Genomic DNA, 24,503 nt, shown 5'->3' on the forward strand with positions numbered 1-24,503 from the left:
CCTTCCTCTAGAGCTGTATTCTTCCTTCACTTCCCTTCTTTTATCAGCCCCTAATCTTCAGGCAGAAAAAACAATTTTCCCTTTGCTTTTCCATCTCACTCACCCACTGTGTAATAGTTATTTGTTTATATGTTGCCTCCCTTGTTCTCCTGTGAGCTCCCTAAGAATAGATCCAAATTTTTCCATCTTTATATCACGGCATCTGGCACAATGCCTTGATGCCTTCGGTCCTCAGTGCAAGACTGTTGAGTTGAACTGTATGTTGCTCTTAGAAATTGGACGGCAGCTGGGGAAGGGCACGAGGGATCTTTTCGAGGCGATGGAAATGCTCTAAAACTGCAATGTGGTGATATTTGCACACCTCTGTAAAATTACTACAAGTCATTGAATCGTACACTGAGAACATGTGAATTGGCTGTTATGTAAGCATAATTTAACAATGCTGTTTTTTTAAAAAAGACAACTGATGGCAAAGATGTGCCAAAGCCACTGCTGATGCTGGAAAATGGAGCAAGGGTACAGATAGTAGGGATATATATATATATTTTTTGTTTGTTTGTTTTTGTTTTTGTTTTGTTTTGTTTTTTGCGGTACGCGGGCCTCTCACTGTTGTGGCCTCTCCCGTTGTGGAGCACAGGCTCCGGACGCGCAGGCTCAGCGGCCATGGCTCACGGGCCCAGCCGCTTCGCGGCATGTGGGATCTTCCCGGACCGGGGCACGAACCCGTGTCCCCTGCATCGGCAGGCGGACTCTCAACCACTGCGCCACCAGGGAAGCCCGGGATATATATATTTTTTAATGTTTTGTCTAAAGTTGATTATTGTTACCTGCAAGAGGGTTAGTCAGGTAAAAGGTTGTTGACGGTTATCAGATACGAAACTCCCAGATATTTGTTCTCTTAACATGGGAATGGTAAATACTTTTAACTGGGTTGCCGATGCCAGTCCATTGTAAATATTTGCCTGGGACACTGGACTAAGAAGGATCATAAATCAGTGTCTGGATGCAGTGGTATAGGCTGTGGCGATGGGTTATTAAAGTCGGCCAGGGATTCAGAGTTGTGCGTGCGTGCCAGGTACGTGCCATCCATTATATGGCTGGTGTCACCCAGCCAGCCATGCTGGGGTAGCTCAGCCACCACTGGGTGTGGGAAATGATCAAGAAAGTGGAATGGGACCTTATGTTTTGTAATGTAGGGAAGCGAGAAGGCAATGAGCTGCTCTCTCTATGTCTGCTACTCCTCAGGACCACATATAAGAGATGGATATGAATTGAGGCGTATTAATCACCTAGGGTTACCAGAACGAAGGACCACAGACTGGGTGGCTTCAACAACAGTTCCGGAGGCTAGAAGTCCAAAATCAAGGTGTCTGTCCCCTACCTGCCATTGTGATGAAGTCATCTGAACGTTCCTGATGCTTCTTTGTGTCTTGCAGTGGCTTTCTGAATGGAGCTTTCGTGAAAGGAGGCCCAGATGGTTCCAGCGCCCGCATGATGAAGGGAGAGATCACATTTTCCCAGGTGTGGCGACCCCTCATAGACCCCCTTGAGAAGGTGTTCTGTAACTACACACCCATCTCCCCTGCTGACCGTAAGCTCCGTGAGGGCAGGGCCATGTCTGCCTCACCCGTTTACCCCTTATAACGCTTAACTCACAAGACTGGGCTGGAGACATTTCAGATTGTCTATTGTCTCTTTGATCCAAGCAGAGGGCCACACCCCAGTGATTAGGAAATTTCCAAGCCCTTGAAGATCTATGCCAGGGAATTACAGCAGCCAGAGTAGCTTTTTTTTTTTTCCCCCCTTAAGCTGTGGTTAAATACACATCACATAAAAGTTACCACCTTGATCATTTTTAAGTATACAATTCGGTAGTGTTAAGTATATTCACGCCGGGTAACCAACACCACCGTCCATCTCCAGAGCTCTTTTCATCTTGCAAAACGGAAACTCTATACCCATTAAACAACGCTGCCCATTCCTCCTTTCCCCAACCCCTGGCAACCACTACTGAACTTTCTGCCTCTATTTAGGTACTATACATTTCTTATATAACTGGAATCATGCAATATTTGTCCTCTAGTGACTGACTTATTTTGCTTAGCATGATGTCTTCAAGGTTCATCCATATTGTAGCATGTGTCACAATTGCCTTCTTTCTTAAGGATGAATGAGATTCCATTGTGTGGATAGACTACGTTCTGTTTATCCATTCATCTATCAATGGACATTTAGGTTACTTCCTCCTTTTGGTCACCTTGTCTAATGCTGCTAGGAACATGGGTGTACAAATATAAGTTTGAAATCTTGCTTTCAGTTTTTCTGGATATATATCCAGAAGTGGGATTGCTGGATCATAGGGTAGTTTTCCATTTTTAATTTTTTGAGGAACCACCATAGTGTTTTCCATAGCGGTTGCACCACTTTACATTTTCCTCCCAACAGTGCACAAGGTTTCCAGTGTTTCCACATCCTTGCCAACCTGTTATTTTCTGTTTTCTTGATAGTAGTCATCCTTAGAGTACTTATTATCAGACAAGGGCTACTGGGTCAGGGGAAGTTTTGTTAATTACCAACTATAAGATGGGTGGACTTTGGAATCTGATGTCGGGCTTTGGAGCATAGCTCCCACTTACAGACGCGTGAGCACAGCAAGTCACAGAACCTCTCAGAGTCTCAGTTTTGCCACCTGTAAAATGAGATCGATAAGATGCTCCGTCTCCTAGGTTGTTATGAAGCTTGAAAAGTGCTTAGCACAGTGCCTGGCACGTAATCAGTGCTCAATAGATAGTAGTTATTGTTGTTACTACAACCTCGATTTTTTAAAATTGAAGTATAGTTGGAGATTATTTTTAAATAAAGTAATCAGGATCTAAAACCACTTGAATTCTCAATTAGTGCCTCGGAGAAGAAAGGCTATTGAGAATCTACTCTATGAGCACACAGATAAAGCAGTCTGGTTTTTTTTTTAATTTATGAATTACAGCCACCTATCAGTCTAACAGAGAACTTGGGGCCCATCATAATAGAAAGCAAAGCCCACCTTTCCAGTGAAGACAAGTGTGGTCTTAGCGTGGGGAGTGTAGTGAATTGTGGTCACTTTAAAACTCTCTGTCTTTCACACACACACACACACACACGCACACACACACACATATTTTGGCAACTCGTGAATGAAAACTGTAATGATACCATTGGGGATAAACATTACTGAAGCGTGAATCAATTAAAAAAAAGCTGCAGTAATATTGTTGGAAGGTAAGGAAAGGGAGAAGTGGTATGAATTTCATTCATTTACATGTGACTATACAGTTTTCCCAACACCATTTATTGAAGAGACTGTTCTTTCCTCATCGTGTACTCTTGGCTCCTTTGTCATAAATTAATTGACACGCGGGGTTTTTTTCTGGGCTCTCTATCATTCTGCTATTGATGGGTATTTGGGTAATTTTTAGTTCGGGACTATTATATACGAGACAAGAGTGCTACTATGATAGTGTATAAATATACCACAATCCAGTCTGCTATTAATGGGTGTATTCGTTTGCTAGGGCTACCATAACAAAATACCACAGACTGGGTGGCTTAAACAACAAAATTTATTTTCTCATAGCTCTGGAGGCTAGAAGCCCAAGACCAAGGTGTTGGCAGGGTTGGTTTCTTCTGAGGCCTCTCTCCTTGGCTTCTAGGTGGCCGACTTCTCCCTGTGTCCTCACATTCTTTCTTCTGTGTGTGTCTGTGTCCTAATCGCCTGTTCTTATAAGGACACCAGTCAGGTTGGATTAGGGCCCCCCGACGTCATTTTTGTCGTGGTCCCAATGCAGGTTGGAAAAGAATTTCCAGACACAAAGGCAGAATGTAAAGATTATAGAATTTATTAGAGGGAGGGGTGGCTGCCTGAACAGTGGGCCGGCTGACTTCCTAGTAGTCTGGGAGAGTCGAGCCCAAACATGTGCTATTGATCAGTTTTTATAGCCAGAAAACAAAGGAACGGTCTGAGGTGAAAATTTCATTTACGGATTGGTCGAGGCACATATACCTTCCTTCTATAGGGTGGAGTGGGACAGGCAAGATGCCTTTCCTTATTTGGGCCAGGTCCTGTTGCCCAGGTGGGCGTTGCCCAGGTGGGCTCAGGGAATTTCGTAACCATCACAACACGGTAAGGGGAGCGAGTAAGAGTCCTGTTGGGGGTGTAACGCTGCAACTTTTACAGGCAGGGTCGTCCTTTGTCCTTGAAGCACCATTGTCCTTGGAGAACCACAATTTTACCTTAATGATCTCTTTAAAGACCCTCTTTCCAAAGGACAATCACATTCTGAGGTCCTGGGGGTTAGGACTTCAACATGAATTTGTAGGGGACCCAGTTCAGCCCTAACAGGGGGATTTGAGTAGTTTCTAGTTTGCAGTTCTTAGGAAAAGTACTGCTATGAACATTTTTGTACATGTCTTTTGGTGAACATATGTGGACATTTCCACTGGGTATGTGTCCAGGAGTGGAATTGCTGGATCACAGGGAATGCATGTGTTCAGATTTAGTAAATGCTGCCCAAAGCTTTTCCAAGTGGTTTCACCAATTGACAATCCCTCATCAATTCACTTTCACAGTGGATGCCATTCATGGAAGAAAACTGCAGGAAATGTTCTGAGGACTCTGGAATCTGCCTCCCTGAGAATTTCTCTATAAATCAGATCTTTGGCAAGGCGCTTGCAGCAAGAAAGGTCAACGACCCCATGCTTAAGGCAGCTCTCACTCTCAAAAAGAAGGGTAAGGATCTGAGACTGGCCATTCTCTGACCCAACCACACGAGAACCCTTGGGAGGGTCAGGTCAAAATACATCTAAATGTGCATTGAATTCAATGACAGGCACATTTATACTCATATGTATTAGTAATTCCTTCACTTGATTTTCCTTGAATAGACATTTATTTAGTAGCAGAGCCCAGCTCTTCGTCACAGGCATGTTTGAGGTCATCCTCCCCACGTATCAGTAGCCTTACCTGGTTGTGTCTGAGACATATTTCCCACTCATATTACATGGAAAGGGTCTGGCCATTGACTTATCCTTGTCTCGTTTCCAGCACCTCCCGGTTCTTGTCCTGTGTGGTTAGGCAGGGGATAATGCTGTCTCTGTTTACATTCCTCTGGTTTTGAAATGGGAGCACCATCTCTGCCAAGGCAGGTGTTCTGAAGCGTGGTCCATCAGAGTTTGCAGTAAAGTAGACTGAGAGGAGGGTTGGAGTGGCAGTCCAAAGGTGGGATTCTGGGCCGGCCTCAGCTCTGCCTGCACTCTGCGGCTCTGGGCAGCTTAAAATGTGTCTGAGCTTCCATTTTCCCGTTGGTAAAAGTGGGGTGGTAAGATCTGCCCTGCCTACCCCAAAGGTGTGAGGATCGAATGGGCTGATGAACGTCAAAACTCTGATCCAATGAGCTGACGAATATCACAACTTCTTGCTCTACGGTTGCAAGAAATGAAGGGATGTAGTGTTTCCATCTGAAAGCCCTTGGTGCACACCGTTAGAGGCTCTAGCGTCTGCGCCGGGAGGGGCTTATGGGTAACGATGGTGCTTTTCTAACTTGTCAGTTTAGAAGCCAGACATCAGGAGATTGATGTAAGTGAGCAGAACCCCGCCTGGCCCCGCCTTGGGGGCCCCCTGTGGGATACCCGGAGCTTCTCAGAGCAAAGTTCTATAGCTGGTCTATTCACTGGTACCTTCTCACTCAGGATTTACAACCTGCATCCTCACCAACATCTGGCTGGATGACAGCACCCAGAGAGGCAGCCTGGCCCAGACGATGTGTGAGCTCAGGCCGCACTTCGATTTCCTGATTGAGTCATGCAGGATCGGAATGGCCAAGCCTGACCCTCAGATCTACAAGTTCGTGCTGGACGTCTTGAAGGCCAGCCCCAATGAGGTACCTAGACACTGCCTTTCAGTCGAAAAGAATGTTCTAGAGATATTGCAATCAAGAAAAATTGAGGAGGCGTGAAGAGATGGGGGACACCTGGGACCTGGCAGGGTGGTCCTATGTCCAGTGGCAGGTGCCACTTCTCCCAGGCCAGGACTTCTGAAGGGCTTTTACCCACCACTTCAACCTAGAAAGTTCTACCGGAGGTGGGCATCTGGCTCCTCTCCGTGGCTCTTACAGGACCTTGGTTAAAACAGGTATTGTCAAAAGCTGCCAAACCAGCTGCCTCAGTTTACCTAAAAGAAACATAGACCCTGGGAGACTTGCCCAAGACACAGGCTGGTCAGGGTCACCCCACCAAAGGCTGGGCAGGAATGGGCTCCAGTACTGCAGAACTCTCCTTGTAGGGGTATCCCCGCACCCCTAAATTCTGTCTTCATGCCGTCTCTAGATTATCTAGTCTAAAATGTTGTTTTTGTTGTGTTTCCCTACTCCAATCTCCAAAAAGGCCTTTGGACCAAGATGAAATTCCTTTCTCTGGCATTTCTGACCCTTTCTTGTTAACCCTGCTTCACCCACAAGCTGATCAGAGGGAAATCCTTACCTGTTCAATCCCAGAACTCTTCCCTTCTCCTCTCAAACTTTGCTTCTGCTCTTCTCAGACCCCTGATTAAGCATTATAACAGTGCTCTGAATTTTAGTATGCATATAAATAAATGTCTTTTCATTGATGGCTTTTAGGTTGGATGAGCTGCTTAGACAACCAGGCCTGCCCTAATCCAAGATTATAAATAACTGCCCCATGCTTTCTTCTACAACTTCAAGGATTTTCTTTTTTTTTTTAAGGATCATTTCTTTTGACATTTAAATCTTTGATCTATTCAGAATTTATTTGGGGAATAAGTGAAGGAAGGACCCACTTTTTCCCCCAAACTGTTGAAATAATTTAATAATCTTTTAAATAATCTTTTTCCTCACCAATTGGGCATGACACTTTTATTAGAAACTAAAATTTGGATATGAGTCTATTCCTCGACTCTCTGTTTTATTATCTGACTTTATTATAGTTCTTTTCCAGACATTTTTTGGGGGGTCTATTCATACATTTTCCTAGATGAATTTTAATGTCATCCTGATAAGTTTATATTCTTCTTTAATCTTTTTACAGTTTCAGAATTCAGTGAACATGTATATCCATCTGTGTGTTTATGTTTATGGAATTAAATGTTTTTAATTTTAAGAGTAAAGAGTTACATGGAGAGAAGAAAATAATTCTTAATCTCTAATCAATCAATCTTATTGTGAGATTATTAATTCTTAATCTCAACCGCTGTTCTCACTTTAACGTGTTTCTGGCCAGTGGCCCTTGTGCATGAGTTTTGCTTTGGTAGAAGTGATGCTAGTATCCATGCTCTTTGCATTCAGGTGGTTTTCTTGGATGACTTCGAGGTTAATCTGAAGCCGGCCCGTGACCTGGGGATGGTCACCATCCTCGTCCGTGACACTGACACTGCCCTGAGGGAGCTGGAGAAAGTAACCGGGGTGCAGGTAACTTTCTGTCCGCGCTGAGTCAGATTTCCTGTCACTCATCTGTGTTTAGGTACGCAAACGACAAAACAAGTGAGGGCGTTCACTGCTCCCGGTGTGGTTCCCGGTAGGGAGCTCCTCGGTGGGAGACCGTTACCCTTAGTGCAATCAGCATGATGTCCATGAAGAACTTCCTGTTTCCTTCTCTGCAGTCAGTGAACAGGAAAAGGACACTCTGAGAGCAAGAATCTATACTGGTCAGACTCAGAGGACCAAGACTAGAGTGGGGCCTTCAAAGCCACCCATTCAGAGTAAATACTGAGAATGTAGCTGCTGGGTTTGCCCCTGGGGTGTGGAGGGGGGCCCCAGTGCTTCTCTGCTCTGCCTGGTCATGCTGCTTGCACTCAGATGTAGTGGTTTAGCTCCACCTGGGTCACACCCTCTTGGCAGTCAGAGGGAAGGCTCCTAAGTAAACCTGTCCCGAGCCCGGGAGGCTGGGCTGCCCGTAATAATGCCCCTGGGGGCTGATGGGATTAGCCTGCTGTGCCAGAGCTCTTGTTCTTGTAATGTTACCTAAGATCACTGATCCCACTGAGTCTGGGAGTGACAGTTTCGTAGGCTTTTGTAGGCCATGCTTTGCTCGTGTCAGTATGATGGGAAAGGAGGTGCGGGAGCCCATACACTTGATTGACGTAAAAGGCGTCACACTGTTTTTCCAAAGGGAACTATATTAGCTTCCTACGGCTGCCAGAAAGTAGCACAGACTTGGTGGCTGAGACAGCAATCTCTCTAGGAGTCTAGAAGTCTAAGAGCAAGTTGTTAAGGGTTGGTTTCTTCTGAAGGCTTCTTGCTGTGTCTTCACACGGTCTTCCCCTGTATGTGTCTCTTCTTGTAAACACACCAGTCAGATTGGATTCTGTCTCCAGTAGGTCCACTACAGGGGTGTCATTTAAGGTTCATCACCTCTTTAAAGACCTTCTCTCCAAATATTAGTCACATTCTGAGGTCCTGGGGGTTAGGACTTCAGCAGACGCATTTGGAGGGCACACAGTTTTGCCCCCATAACGGGAACAGCTGACTTTTCGTCTTTAACAAATAAATTAAAACATATATCTAATGACTCTACAACCTTAGAGCATCTCACCCAAGCTTGATTTGTCCTTCTGCAAGCCTGGAGGTCTTGTGCAGCAGAGAAGAAAGCATCCAAACTTAGAATTGGAGCATCCTTTTGCCGGTTCCACTTACCAGGTTCCTCCCCTCATTACCTCTGAGCCACAGACACCTGTCCTGTAAAATTGGGAAAGTGAGCCATTGTCCCACCTACCTTTTCCTCAGGGATATGGGGAAGGTATAAGGAAAAATGATAATCATTTCTTTTTAAACAGAGGAGAAGCGCCTCTTGTCTCTCAGGAAGGCTGTGGGAATCAGTCATAAATGGGCTTTATAAACTGGACAAACACATGGCAGAATCATTAGATAGGAAACCCACACCCTCCCCACCCCTGGAACCAATGGGACATCCCCTGGTGTGTGACCTAGGAAGTCGGGGACACATCAGATAAAGGACCCCAGGTACGCTGGCCCTGGTGGGTGTCTGGGCTCCTTCACTGCTGTCAGAGGCACCCAGCTGCCCATCCCCACGGGCCACACCCTGGGTCCTCTCCAGACGCCACAGAGGTGGGCGCCCACCTATCTCAACCTCTGAGGATGCCCAGGAAGACTCTTCCGTGTTTCGAATTAGGTGAATTCCATAGCCTACTCCTCCGCATTTTAGAGGGCAGAAAACTGGGTAGCGGAAGAGAACGGCTTCTTCCTTAGGTCTCACCTTTAGGACTAAAGATGAGAAGTCAAACGGTGGGAGTCACCAACATGATGCTGTTCACAAAAGGCCCACTTATATGTGCTCAGCATCCTGTCCTTTGTCATTTCTGTCTCAAGGAAACCGACACCAGTACATTACGGAAGCTTCTTAAGGATCCTTTGCTCAGGAATTTTCCTGTTTACCGAGATGGACAAAGATGGGTAACCTGACCCCCCTGGGTCTCCAGAGGACAGAACTGGGGCCGGCAGGCAGAAGGCTTTCATCAGCTGAATTGCATCTCCCCCACCAAATTCATATGCTGAAGCCCTAACCCCCAGGACCTCACAATGTGACTGTATTTGGAGATTGGATCTTTAAAGAGGTATTTAAGGTAAAATGAGGTCATAAGGATGGGCCCTAATCCATTAAAACTGGTGTCCCTATAAGAAGAGGAGATTAAGACACAGACACACACAGAGGGAAGGCCATGTGAGGATACGGGGAGAAGACGGCCGTCTACAAGTCAAGGAGAGAGGCCTCAGGAGGAACCAACCCTGCCAGCACCTTCTTGGACTTCCAGCTTCCAGAAGTGTGAGAAAACAAATGTCTGTTGTTTAAGCACCCCAGTCTGCGGCACAGTGTTGTGGCCGCCCAAGCTGACCCATACAAGGCCCGGAGAGTTCGATTTTGGCCGACTTGAAGAAGAAACCCTTCAACAGAGTCATGTAATGATGGGATGACTGCTCTGTGAACTTGGCATTCCTGGCTGTGTCCAGCATGAGCCTGGGTGACCACTTGAGGAACTGCCCTAGAGAAGAATTATATTCATTAAAGTCCAAAATCTCAGTGTTTGGGAGCAAGTGGTGTTTATTCCTCGCAGATGTGAAATTCAGTGGGTGGTGGCCAGGGGCTTGCCTCACAGCCATTCTAGGACCCAGGTTGATGGAGAACCCCCGTCTTCTATTGGTGGTTTCCGAGGTCACGCCGAACACCAGATGAAAAGGGGGAAAAGAATATAGAGAATCATGTAGGGATTTTCACAGCTCTGGTGGTCAGGCCATGCTCTTCTTTTTCTAAATTTTATTTTATTACATTTTTTATATTCTTTACCATTATGGTTTATCACAGGATATTGAATATCATTCCCTGTGCTATACAGTAGGACCTTGTTGTTTATCCATTCTAAATGTAATAGTTTGCATCCACTAACGCCAAATCCCCAATCCATTCCTCTCCCTCCCCACCTCCCCCGTGGCAACCACAAGGTTGTTCTCTGTCTGTGAGTGTGTTTCTGTTTTGTAGGTAGGTTCATTTGTGCCATATGTTAGATTCCACATATAAGTGAGATCACACATATGGTATTTGTCTTTCCCTTTCTGACTTACTTCACTTAGTATGATCATCTCTAATGGCATAGGCCATGCTCTTTGTCTGCATCCTGTTGGCCAGAACTCAGTCACCGGACTCCACTGACCCTAGAGAAGAGGGGGCTGGGTTGGTCAGTCACCCATAGGACTCAGGAAGACCCAGGGGCTGTCTTACGGAGTTTTGTGAACTCACTCTGAGGCCTTCTCGTGGAAGGAAGCAGAGCCATCTGCCTCACTGTGTCTCTCTTACTTTCAGCTTCTCCAAACTGCAGGCCCCCGACCAATCCCCTGCGATCCAAGCACCGTGAGCCATGGGTACGTGCCCATAAAGGTGAGTCAGCGCTCTCTCACCAGCAGCTGAGTCTCTCTAACCAGCCCCCCTAAAACGACTTGTGAGACGTTTGTGAAATCTCAAGGGCAGCTACACATCCATCATGTATATGGAAATGGTATTTCCCACAAGTATGATTCCTCAAAAATCAATAGCAGGGCTTCCCTGGTGGCGCAGTGGTTGAGAGTCCGCCTGCCAATGCAGGGACACGGGTTCGGGCCCCGGTCCGGGAGGATCCCACATGCCGCAGAGCGGCTGGGCCCGTGAGCCATGGCCGCTGAGCCTGCGCGTCCGGAGCCCGTGTTCCGCAACGGGAGAGGCCGCGACAGTGAGAGGCCCGCACACCGTGATGAAGAGTGGCCCCCGCTCGCCACAACTAGAGAAAGCCCTCGCACAGAAACGGAGACCCAACACAGCCAAAAATAAAATAAATAAATAAAAATTTAAGAAGCTAAAAAAAAAAAAAAATCAATAGCAGACGCGGACCAATGTGGTCAGACTCCCACGGAACAACAGGCCACGTGGGGCCTTGCTCTGTCCCCACAGCCTGCATGTCTGGCACTTTATTTCATTATTTCATCCAGCGGGTGTTATCGGCCCTTCCTTTGTGTCAGGCACGGGCCAGATAGGGATGCAGGGAGGCACCAGATACAGAGAGGGAAACGCCCAGTCATTAGCCCAGGGGTCAGGGCTGCAGCAAGACCAAGGCCACGTGCAGAGGGGCCCTGACTCCTGACCCAGCCGGGATACAGAGCAGGGCTTTAAAACATCTTCTCGGGTTCACTTTGGGATCTTTCTTCATTTGTCACTGTGGCCATTTAACTAAGACAGGACCTAAAGCTACGGGTTAGCTCCCAAGTAAAACAAAACTCAGCAGTTGCTTTGGAGCCAGGTGGAACCAGTTTGAATCCTGGCTTTGGCACTTACTAAGTTAGCAAATGTGGGCACATTTCTTATCATTCTGGACCCCAGTGTACACAGCTTTATAATGAGATGGCGATAATACCTCCCCTCAGTGTTCTTGTAAGGATTAATTGAAATAACCCGTGTTGATCACGGGGGGTAGTACCTCGTGCTTCATAAAGAAGGGAGCTGGTGTCCTGAGCTGTGCAGGTCTGGGACCTGGGGAGGACCTGATGCCCCGGAGGAGAGCCCCATGGATGTTCAGTGAGCATTTGCTATTTGCTAGGCACAGAGAGAAATACCTAGATGAATGGAGGTCTTCTGTGACCTCAAGGATTGTATGGCCTGCATTCTGCCAAGGTAGCATTCCCTGCAGTTACATCACAGGATGCGGCCCTAACGGCAGTGGCTCAAGCGCTCAGAATGGGCTCTGAAGGGGGTGGAGAAAGTGACTGTAATTGCGGGGGATGAGATTCAGTGGTGAGGTGAGCATCAGAGGATGTGTGGGATTTGGATAGCGAGAAAGGGCTTTTCTGGTCAACGTGGCTGCTCTTAGAACCCTGGGTGCTCCTGGACCAGTTTCATAAGGTTTCATAAGCCCCCTTCAGACCTCATCTCTAATGTTGATGCCGAGTAAGGGGCTCTTTGCCTGGGGCTGGGGTCTGTCTGGGCTGTGACCCTGCCTCTCCAATCCTACAGACAGGGTTACTCTCATAATCCTGATGCTTGCGTATCCAGCCAGTTTCAGTAGATTCCCCATTTGACCTTGAAGGAGTGTGATCAGAGCTGCCTAACCACTTCCTCTGCCCTCACCCCAAAACTAAAGGGCTGGGGCAGTGGCCTCTGGGGAGCCCAGGCTCTGGGAGTGCTATTGCCTTGATGCTAATGCAACTCCGAGTGCGTTGATAACAGGTCTTTTCAGTTTTCTGGCTTAACGGCAATTTTAGAGCACACTGTTCAAAGGATGGGAAAGTGCATGCATTTGCTGAGCTACTCAGCTGAATCAAATACCTAGCAGCAAGAACGAGCCTTCTAGTTAAGATCCATTGAGGACAGAGGCGGAGTAGGATCATTTGATTGGACATCAGAACGATAACATTTTTCAGTATAAAGGAGCATAGAATTTAAAGTTCAAGTCCCTCCTTTTGCCAAGTACTAAAGGGAAGACTAGAGAACATATTCTGATTAAAAAAAAAGACTGTAGTCCAAGAAAGGGTTTGTGAAATGTCAGCCCGATGTTTTCTTGAGCGAAATAGCTTGTTGGGAATTGTGAATGAAACTTCCGGTTTGGAACGCCAGCTTGGAGTAGTGTGAGATGCAGCGAAATAGAGTTGTTCCAAGTGGCTTTCTATAAAGTGAAGCTTATTTTTCTCATTTGTTTCCACTAGAAAGTTAGAGATAAAGTACTTTGGGGGAAAAATAGGGTACTTTGACTATATATTGCTTTAGTTCTTTTGCTTAGACCCCCCTGTAATAGTCAGAGTAGGCTCAGTGCTGTAACAAACAGCCCCACACTTTCAGTGGCTTGACTCCAGGTTTGTTTCTGGCTTGCAGCACAATCCCATGTGGGTTGGGAGTAGGCTCTCTCCTCGCGGTCATTCAAGCACCCAGGCTCCTTCTTTCTGCAGGTTCTTCCGTCCTCAAGGCCCAGTCCATTCAGGTGCAGATAGGAAAAGAGAGGGAGAACCAGGTGCGCGGGAGGTTTACGGCCCAGATGGGGCACACATTTCTTCTGCTCATATGCCACTGGCCAGTCACGCGGCCACTGCAGGAAGGTTGGGGGAGGCCTGGAAAATACCAGCAGGAGGCAAGGAGAAGAGAAGAAGGTGGATATTGGGCCCCGGCAGTCTTGGCCATACCCACGTAGCCCACAAAGGACCGGAAGTATAGCAAAGCTGGAAAAAATGTTCATATTCGAGAGCTAAACAGCTTTTAATGAAATAATCATGGTATTCTGCACCTTCATGTGAATACCATGCCCTGTACAAAATCAGCCCCCAGTTTAAAGTGTGGAAAACATGTCAAATGACAGCAGAAACTCTGACAGGATGAGGGCCTCTTAGGGAGGAAGGCCAAGTTGTTTTGTTTTCCAACATTATGATCTTCTTTTCAGGCTCTTGTTCCAGTGAAACTGCCTGTTTTTATTGCACAGTTCGATCACGTGTCTCTTCTCAGACATTTTCTTCTAACATTGGTGGGTTTTTAGCTGAGAAAGCCGGGTCAGGCACGATCTGGCAACGTATTGAAATGGCCCGGGGCGATCTGCGGAAGAGGTGCCTGGTTACCCCCGGCCTGCACTGAGGTCACTCCCCGCTCACCTCTCTCTTCTACAGCCTGGGATGTGTCTGCATTTTGTGGAGCTGGGCTCTGGCCCTGCCGTATGCCTCTGCCATGGATTTCCGGAGAGCTGGTTCTCTTGGAGGTACCAGGTAAGGGAAACTGGGGGAAGTACGCCCCAGTCAGGGTGAGGGGAGAGAAGTGTCTAGATGGTGTGAGCCAGCCTGGAATATCATTAAGAAGCTGACACCTTACTGTGGAGCATCATCTCCCGAGTATGACCACGATATCTCTGAAATGTTGGGGCCGGAGATTGCTCCAGAGCTCAGATCTGTGCTAGCCTATATGCCACCTTTGCAGATTAAAAAAAGCGTACTTCCTCAAGATGCTTTATGCCACCTGCTGGGACATCTCTGTAATGAATATAGAAATCTGCAAGGTCTTGGCTAGGAAAGGTGCTCTGTCAGGTGTGGCATTAGGTGCAGGGCACAAACCCTACGACCATCCATGGCAGCCGGGTGGGCTCATTCCAGCCCCATGGTGAGGACACCAGGTAGTGCCACGTGGCACTTTGAATTGAACCATTTACAATAACAGGGAGATAGAAGGAAGCAAAGAGGTGACGTCAGCAAAACACTGATGAGCCCACACTGGAGAGGGTCTGAATTGTTTCTTTTCCAGATCCCTGCTCTGGCCCAGGCGGGCTTCCGGGTACTAGCGGTGGACATGAAAGGCTACGGAGAGTCATCTGCTCCTTCTGGTGGGTTAGCTGTTTTGCAGCTGTCGGTGTTGGTCATGCCTTCTGACTGTCTGAGTTCTCCAACTGCACTGTCTTCCCCTGGTCCCAGGTCAGAGCAGGCAGCCCTTCTAGGGGGTCTGACTTCCCCCTCCCTTCGCAGCTCCTGCAGTGTCTGTGTCTGTGCACTTTGGGCCCCAGAGGTCTCTCCTCCTCATACTCTGAATGAATTCAAGAAACCCAACGGCCTGTGTCCCAAGGGGGTCTCCTGCTAGTCATTGAGGATACAGGATGTAGGAGGTACCGTCCCGCTCCAGAACTATTTTCATCTTGGAGAACTGAAACTCTGTACCCAGTAAACAATAACTCCCCATTCTCCCTCCCTTCAGCCCCCGGCAAGCACTCTTCTGCTCTCTCACTCTATAAATTTGACTAGTCTAGGTACCTCATCTAAGTGGATCATACAGTATTTATCCTTTTGTGACTGACTGACTTCACTTAGCAAAATGTCTTCAAGGTTCATCCATGTTACAGCATATGTCACAATTTCCTTCCTTTTTAAGGATGAATCATATTCCGTTGTATGTATAGACCGCGGTTTGTTTATCCATTCATCCATCGATGGATACTTGGGTTGCTACTGTGAATACTGCTGCTATGAACATGGGTGTACAAATATCTCTTTGAGTCCCTCCTGTCAGTTCTTTGGGGTATATACCCAGAAGTGGAACTGCTAGATCATATGGTAATTCATAGGCCAGATTCTTAACCCAGCGTCTGCGGATCCCAGTGGGAGTCTGTCCAAGGATGGGTGTCAGGGACCTGTGAACCCTTGAGAACATGTGTGGGTCTATGAGCATTTTCCTTGGGGAGGGGGGAGTCCATTGTTTTTATCCGTTTCAGAGGGATCCTCAGCCCCAAACCTTTAAGAACCCTGGGTGGAGGCAGGGATGGGAAGCAGCCAGGTGTGCAGCAGAGCCGCTGGTCCTTCCGTGGTCAGTGATGCTCTTAGCAGCTTAGCAAGCCAAGCAGCAGCTCACCACCCCTTTTCTGAGCTGCTTCGGCTGCATGCACGTCAGGCCTGTCGTGTTGGGTTTGAAGCCCGCTGACGTGGGCTGGGGCTCTCAGTCACTCAGGAGGCCACCACCAGGCCACTCAGCCTGTCATGACAGAGATGTGCTTCCATGGTTGTTCCCTAAATGTCATGGTGTCGACTCAGCTGCTCCTCACTGCCTCTTGAACAATGCAGAAGCATTTTAGACAAAAGGAAGGACTTCAGTCCAAATATTCAGGAAAGACATCTAAGGTTTTTTTTTTTAAATTTCATTATTTAAATGTTTATTTTTATTTATCTAAACTGCAATCTTCCCTGAATCCCCTGGGCATTACTTAGTAATATAATTTATCATTCAAACTACAACACTATTAAAAGAGAAACTATTAATAATAACACATAAACTAAAACTGTCCTGGACAAACTGGGACTTATGGTCATACCCTAATTATGACTCTTTTTTTAAAATAAAAACATAATTTACATGTTAACTGTTGTCAAAGATTATACATAACATTAATTCTAAAGCCAAGTGCAATGATTTGGAATGCATATATGTACATTTCAGATCATTTGTATATAAATTTCAGATCATTTGGCAGTAGATTTTAAGTAACAAATTATTTTCCCTTAAAATTATGAAGCCTTTGTCCTAGTATTTTCTAGCTTCCCTTGTTGCTATACAGCATTCCAGTGCCATGGTACCTTTTTTCCTTACCCTTGAGACTTTTAGGATCTTTATCTGTTGTGTTCTAAAATGTTATGATATTGTGCTATGATATGGGTCTTTTTCATCTACTTTTCTGGGTACATTTAACTTTCAGTTCTTGGAAATTTTCTTGAATTATTTCTTTGAAAATTTTTTTCTCCTGTTTTCTCTGTTTTTCTTTCTTTTTCTTTTCTGGAATTGCTATTATTGGTAAAACGTCCATACTGCCCAAAGCAATCTACAGAGTCCACGCAATCCCTATCAAAATCCCAATGACATTTTTTACAAAAATAGAAAAAACAATTCTACAATTCATATGGATCCACAAAAGACTACAAATAGTCAAATCAATCTTAAGAAAGAACAAAGCTGGAGGACTCATACTTCTTGATTTCAAAATACATTACAAGGCTACAGTAATCAATACAGTATGGTATTGGTATAAAGACAGACATACACGCCGATGGAATAGAGAGTCCAGAAATGAACCCTTGTGTATCTGGTCAGATAACCTTCAACAAGGGTGCCAAGGCCACTCAATGGGGAAAGGACAGTCTGTTCAACAAATTGTGTTGTAAAAACTGAATATCCATATGCAAAATAATGAAATTGTACCCTTATCTTACACCATCCACAAAAAACAACTCAAAGTGGATTACAGGCTTAAACTGAAGACCTGACACTAAAATTCCTAAATGAAAACTTAGTGGAAAAGCTTCATGATGTTGGTATTAGCAATGGTTTCATGGATATGACACCAAAAGCACAGGCAACAACAACAAAAATAAACAAGCAGACTATATCAACCTAAGAATTTAATAAGATTTTTTTTTTTTGCCAAAGGGGCTCTTTTAGTTTTCTGGTAATTTTTAAACATGCAAATTAAGTGTATTTCTTTTATTTTTAATTGCAGAAATAGAAGAGTATTCCATGGAAGTGTTATGCAACGTAAGAAGGATTTTTGGGTAACATCTGTAACTTCTTCTCCATCCTTGTGTTTTCATTGATATAAGACAGAAATGTGGGTGTTCATTTAAATCCTAGGAAAGCAGCATTTCACAACATTTGGGTACAAATTCTTTCTGAAAGTCGAAGTATTTTGAAATAATAGCCGTTGTTGACTGTATATCAAGTACTTTTCTAAGTATTTGATGGAAGAGGAAACTGAGTCACGGGGAGGTTAAGTAATTGCCTGAGGTCAACAGCTTGTAGAGCCAGGTTTAAACCCTGTAGTAGCTCCCATGCTCCTGCTCTTAGCTACCCCACCATATCACCTTTCCCTTCTGAGAATTAAAAAAAATCACTTTATTGTGGTAAACACATTGTTGGCCAGACCTAGGGAGTTAGTGTGTGGACTGGGGACTGCAGAGGCATTCCTGTTCTAAGATAGGCATGCGCACCATCGGGGAGAGGGACCCTCACCTTAGAGCTTGCAGGGGAAGGCCAAGGCTGAGGTGAGGAGAGACTGTCACCCAAACCTCCATCAGCCCTGGAGCAAAAGCAAAGGCTGGAGGGACCGAGAGGAAGAAACAGCCTCCCGCTTGGCCAGAAAACTGGCGATGCCAGTGATTATGCTAAAATTACAGAAAGCCTTCATCTAGGAGGGTCACATCTCTGCCTGGAGCACCCCATCAGGCCCCACATGCAGGCTTGATGTCGCATAAGGGGAGCTTGTCCGTGCTCGGACAAGTCTGAGGAGCCAGTCTGAGAACCCCAAAGTTAAAGGAATAATAAAGAAAGAAGAAAGCAGAGAGATGCTATGAATAAAACTGTAGTGCTGAGGGAGTGGTTTGGACAACATCAGCTGGGGTCCTAGAAGGAGAAGGTAAAGACGTCCCTGCACCTATTTAATTTCCCCCATTCCTCCTTAATCGCTTCTCTCACTGATGGGGGTCCCAGCTCACCTCAACCACTGTAGCTGGACCACAATTCTGCACCCTTCATCCCTTAGAGACCCTCTTACATCAGTCTGTTGGTTCCTTATCGGGAACCTCACTTTGCACATTATAGGATTTCTGGGAAACCCTCAGCTAAATTCCCCATTAGTGTGTACATTAGTCGTCTTGGGCTGACATAACAAGCTGACATAACAAGACACCACAGACCAGGTGGTTTAAAGAACAGAAATGTGTTTCTCACAGTTCTGAGATCTGGGTGCCAGCAGGGTCAGGTTCTGGTGAGCACCCTCTCCTGGCCTGCGGGTGACCACCTTCTCACTGTCTTCACATGGCAGGGAGAGAGAGCCGGCTCTCTGGGACTCTTCTTATAAGAACGCTAATCTTATCAGGTCAGGGCCACACCCTCATGACCTCATTTAACTGTAATTACTTCTGTAAAGACCCTGTCTTCAAATACAGTCACACTGGGAATTAGGGCTTCAACATAGGAATTTTGAGGGGACACAGACATTCAGTCCATATAACAGAGGGTTCAAAAGACCTCCTGACACCATTCAATAATTGTTCCCCTCTCTTTGGGGGGGAAGATGAAAATAAATGATTGAAGTGAATTACACCAATACTGTGAGCCTCCTTCTAAAAAAATATGTGTGTAATTTCACCAATGGAACCTGTCATCTGTGCTTGCTTTTTTTTCCCCCTTAGTTTATTATAAAAGAGAAACATGGAAATTATTTACATGATGAAAAGATTTCAGAACTTCAGTGGAATGGGCAGCCTCAGTGATGCCATTTCAGTAGTGACTTATTTCAGTCTATGTATTTTCCAAGAATGTCACCATCTCTAAATAAGAAGTAATCCTTGTCATCTAGAACTAATTTGGTTCATCCATATTCTGGGAAAAGAACTTCATCTCCAACTTTCATGCTAACTAGTTGAATCTCTCCAACCTTTCCTTTAGAGCCTGATTCAACAGCAACTACTGTTGCTTGCAATACTTTTCCTTGAGTATTTTCTGGAAGCATAATGCTTCCTTTGGATACAGGTTTGGCTGCACTTCTTTCAACTAATACTTGGCCAAAGAAGGGAAGAAACTTTCTAAATTCCTGTCCTGCCATGACTCCAGCCACTGCAGTTCGTACTCTGCTCTCATGCCACTGCTGCCAGGAGGGGCGTGCAGTCTGGCCCTCTGGACATATCTGTTGTTGCCTTTTTTTTTAAATTAATTAATTAGTTTATTTATTTATTTTTGGCTGAGTTGGGTCTTTGTTGCTGCGTGCCAGCTTCCTCTAGTTGTGGCGAGCAGGGGCTACTCTTCGTTGCGGTGCACAGGCTTCTCATTGTGGTCACTTCTCTTGTTGTTCTTGTCTTTCCTCTGTATGTGTCTGTGTCCAAATCTTCTGTCTTGTATTGGATCAGGACCCGCCCTAATGACCCCATTTAACTTAATCACATCTTTACTTAAGATCCTATCTCCAAATAGAGTCACATTCTGAAGTACCAGGGGTTAGGGTTTGGGCTTTAGCATATGAATTTCGCGGGGGGCTGGGGTGGGGAAGGTGGGGGACACAATTCAGACTGTAACCAAGGCAAACACAGTAATTCTAACCTCGAAGCCGCTGAGGTGATGGATACAGTTCTGATTTTGTGTGTGTGTTTTCTTTCTTAGGACATGGTCGCCTTCCTGGATAAGTTGGTAAGTAATTATTTTGAACTCATCTCTTTGGAGAATTCTGTTTGGAAGTGGGCAATTAAAGAAAAGCTGTGACCTTTGAAGGTGTCAGCTGTTAGAGCCCTGAAGGGAGTGGTATGGGAAGGGGAAGGTGGGGTGGTGGGTCGGAAGGGATTATAAAGACAGGTTTGGAGAATATAGAGGTGAGATTGGTTTGGTTCTTGTTTCACGAAAAGCATCTTCCAGGGGATAGAATGTCTCTGTTGGCTTTAAGCCAGATGAAGAGCCTTAGTGCCAGCTGAAGAAGGTTGGGAAACATCCGATAGGCTAATACTTCCCAGCTTCTTAAAACTTCCATCCCTTTTGACATATTTAAAATTGAATGTCTTCGTTTAACATGGTTTGGAATGTCAAACTCAATGAAAACGATCAACAGGGGTCATCTGAGAATACACTGCCGCAGAGCATACACACTCTTCTGAGACTCAGGTACATCCTCTGCCACCTTCAGTCAGGTCACGTGGCAGAAGGGAGACACCGCAGCATGGCTGAGGGGGCAGAAGGCCCAGCCAGGACAGTGACGGTACAGGGGGGCTGAGATGACGAAGGAGTTCCAGATCTACAGCAGGGCCTGGTGTAGGACGTGCGGTAACAATGTCATGTCCCATCCTCTGCAGATTCTCAGTCCTGTGGAACTGGCTTTGGAACTTTTGAGTGTGATGGGGATAGCTAAGGCCCAGTGTGGCCGCCCCACTCCTGACTTTTTCTAGAAGATTTCCAACTGGCTGGGAACGTCTCTTATTCTGATGGTTGAGAGGGAGTCTCTGTGGTTGCTGGCCAGCTGGGTCAGGTGTCCGTCCCCGGCCCAGTCATGACTAGGATATGTGGGAAGGAGACTGGGCCAACCTGGATGACCTGGGTGACCAGATGAGGTGGTCATTTGCCACCTGGAGGTGGTGCCTGAAGCCTTTGGAGGAGATGAGCTCCCCAACGACAGGCCTGAAGGCTGAGCCATGGAATAGTCCCAAGTGAGAGGTAGAGAGAGGGAGTCGTAGACTCAGGGAAGTAAGAAGAGTCTGGAAAGCAGAGTTTCACAGAAGCCCAGGGAAGAATGTTTCAAAGGAAATGCCTCATGCTGCTGTTGACTAAAAAAAAAAGCACACCCTAAAGGTTGAGAATTGTGTTTTATTTGGTGGACAAACTGAGGACGTAAGCCCGATACAGCATCTCAGATAGCTCTGAGACTGCTTCCAGAGAGGTAAGAGAGAGGCAGGATATATAGTAGTTTCTGCAACAAAGTCTAGGTAGTCGGAACATCAAAAGATTACTCTTAATTAAAGAAAACCACGTATCTCAAGTTAAGGAATTTAGCATTTTTCTCTGTATTGGAAGGTGCAAGAGTCTGGGCTCATAGAAATCATTCCTTCGACATGCACCTCTGCTAGCTGGGGCCGGTATCCTGCTTTTCTCCATCCTGAATCCCCTCCGGGTGCCCCATTGAGGGTGGCTGCAGTGACTGAGGGCTTGGCAGTGGGCAGCCTGTTTGTCTCCATCCTGAGTTCCCTGAGGGTTCACCAGCGGGGTGACTGCAGTGACTTGGTGGCTGCAACATCCTTTGTTTACTGATACGCCAGGCAGCATTTTTTTCACTCACACTGCAGAACAATCGGAAGAATGAGAACCAGGAGGGGAACAAAATTATTAGTGATTAGTAGCCTTAAAGAGAGACGTTTCAGTGGACTTGGGCGTAGCAGGGAAGAAGCCACTGGAGGGACTTAGGAAGGTCGTTAGGGAGGCACCTGATATAAACCATTGTGAAAAGCGGGAGAACACAGGAGACGGAGTGTGGCAGAGAGCTGAGGCAAGGAACCACCTTTCCAGCTCCTTTCCAGCTGGTGGTGGGGCCGGGGGCGGATCGGAGGCCCTAAAGCGCCCAGCGGGTGGCATAGAGGAGGGAGCCCTAGTTTAGGTTAGGAGACCTGGGTCTGAATGGCGGTTCCCCCATTTACCATCCGTGCAGCCTGGGCAAGTCACCCACCCCCTGTGAGCCATCTTTTCATTTGTAAAATGTGAGTTCGAAGGTTACTGGGAGGATTCCAGATAAAGGGCCTGTGACACAGAAGATCCTGCATGAAAGGAGCTGTGGTCGCTCGTGGTTACAGCAGCAGAGGAGAGGAAGGCGCAGGGAGAAATTGGGAGGTAAAGGATGCTTCTGAGGCGTGTAGAAAAGATCCGAAAGAATGGGGAACAGATTAATAACCACTCAGTGAAAGATGAGCACGGAGGGCAGGGGCGGTGTCATTCTAACGTGAAGACAGAGGGAGGAATGGAAGTGAAACAAAGTTTGATTTGTGGGAAGGTAGAGAGGGAATTCATGGCCAATGGCCTCAGTCTTCTGAGAAGATTTAAGAGGCCAGCCATTTGTGTGCAGGGTGGGCGGGGCCCGTACATGGGACCAGAGGCTTCAAGAGGGCGGGTGTTGGGCGTTGCTGCTGCGGTTAGGCGTAAGGGGAGCCCCAGGCCTCCGGCTCTCAGCATCCCATCTCCTGTCCCGGAAAGCTACTCACACTCGGCCCCCTTCTTTGTCCTCCTAGGGCATCGCTCAAGCTGTGTTCATTGGCCACAACTGGGGTGGCATGCTGGTGTGGAATATGGCTCTTTTCTACCCCAAGAGAGTGAGGTAATTAGACCTCGGACATCAAGAATTTGGGTCAGACTGGATTTGAATTCCCTAGACTCCTTCCTCAGGTCTTGAATTCCAGAAAACTTCTTGAAAACAATAGGTTATTACCTGGGAAGGTGACACCGTAGCTCCTTAGCTCATTGGTGTATAAGTAGGGAGGGTTTAATGAGCTAATGTCTTGGGCACAAGGCCTGTCCCAATCACCAGTAATGCAAGGAATAATTCAGGGCCTGTGTAGCCAGTGGGAATGCAGGAGAATGAGGGTGGGCTTTGAAGGGAGGAAGTGAGGCAGCAGGGGATGTCAGAGTCATAGAACTGAGTGCCAGGAGACACTTTAGCCCTGGTCAGAGTCAGAAAATGTGGCTTTCACTTTTACCCTGAACCGGCTACGTGACAAATCACTTCACCCGTTAGGCCCTGGTATCTTCAACCACAAAGTGGTAATGGTCACTCCTACCCGACTCTTCAACCTGCAAAATACAGTAAAACAGATGTCAGGTTGGAATGATATGTCATGATCGCCATCACATCACTCATAATCATTCTCAGAATGACATTTCAGGGCACAAGTGGGAGCTTTCAGGTGATGGGTTTTGAACCTGGAGAGTCAGGTGGTCTTTGTGGCCACACGCCATTTGAGCTGGTAATTGCAGTTAAAGCCTGTCTGACCTCCCATTTCAGCCTCGGATCTTAGCAAATTAATTAAAACGACATCCTTAGCAGCCATCTGTGTTTCCCTAACTAATCCAGTTACTTTTTATTTGGCTGAGGTTATAGGAATGGAAACGCTGGAGAAACTTTGTTCAGCTCAACCCCAGCTCAAATGGTTGGATGATCTCAAAGACCAGAAAGAATCACACATTTCCTAAAGTATTTTTAAAGTTTTTGCACGCTGTTTTGATCTCTTTAGCTTCTCTCTCTGTCCTCTCTGTCATTCAAAAGTGAGATAAGAAAGCTCTTAAGAATCAAGTTCACCAAAAAGTTACCCTGCAGGCTGTGTTAGATGCTCCTTGAAGGGAACAAAAAGAAATAGAGCAACAACATATGGTCTCCACTTGTTGTTGTTTTATTAAACTTAATCTAGTTCTCCTGTGAGAATTTTAAAAGATTTAACGTGAGCCAAATGAGGTTTTGTGCAGAGTAACATCAGATCCGAGATGCGGGCGTGCTCTGGTTTCCCGTTCCTCTTCTCCTATGCTGTTTCCACCCTGCCTGCTGTTGATTCTGGAGTAGTTGCTCATTCTACGTCTGCTCTCATCAAAGCAGCCCTGTTACCTCCTTTCTGGGAGGGCGGGAGGGAGCTGAGGCCCTCTCGCAGGGCTGTCCCCCCGCATCTCTGGGTCTGGGAGCATGTTTTATTTAAGGATATTGCTAACAGCACAAATCTCTGCCTTTCTAGCCAGACAATGAATGAAAGAAAAAAAAAGCCCACATTTAATGTGGAATATTTCTTTGAATCCTTGGTTTTGCCTTTCTACTGAAATAAGCTTTGGGAACCTATTTAAAATCAGGGTCTATTCTCTTGTTTGTTTTATATCCTTTCTTTAACAATCACCTGGAGACGCTGCTGCCAGAAGGAGGCTGTGGTTCAGCTTTTTCTTCATCTTAATGCAGTTGGCAGCAGCATTTATATATT

At 46.2% G+C, this 24,503-nt stretch overlaps 1 protein-coding gene across 2 annotated transcripts in view; it reads left to right on the plus strand.

Annotated features, from left to right (window-relative positions):
• The window catches only part of EPHX2 (epoxide hydrolase 2), a 58,780-nt gene that overhangs the window by 12,687 nt on the left and 21,590 nt on the right, over nt 1-24,503 (plus strand). For both annotated transcript variants that reach the window (XM_060015215.1, XM_060015214.1), the window contains exons 2-11: nt 1,437-1,521; nt 4,606-4,765; nt 5,725-5,915; nt 7,335-7,457; nt 10,861-10,935; nt 14,172-14,267; nt 14,797-14,875; nt 17,528-17,562; nt 20,182-20,208; nt 22,779-22,864. In XM_060015215.1, coding sequence (XP_059871198.1) covers nt 1,492-1,521; nt 4,606-4,765; nt 5,725-5,915; nt 7,335-7,457; nt 10,861-10,935; nt 14,172-14,267; nt 14,797-14,875; nt 17,528-17,562; nt 20,182-20,208; nt 22,779-22,864 — 902 coding nt within the window. In that variant the 5' untranslated portion in view covers nt 1,437-1,491. The remainder of the gene's footprint in view (nt 1-1,436; nt 1,522-4,605; nt 4,766-5,724; nt 5,916-7,334; nt 7,458-10,860; nt 10,936-14,171; nt 14,268-14,796; nt 14,876-17,527; nt 17,563-20,181; nt 20,209-22,778; nt 22,865-24,503) is intronic.

This window comes from Delphinus delphis, chromosome 6, assembly GCF_949987515.2.
Source record: "Delphinus delphis chromosome 6, mDelDel1.2, whole genome shotgun sequence".
NCBI classification, from domain to species: domain Eukaryota; kingdom Metazoa; phylum Chordata; class Mammalia; order Artiodactyla; family Delphinidae; genus Delphinus; species Delphinus delphis.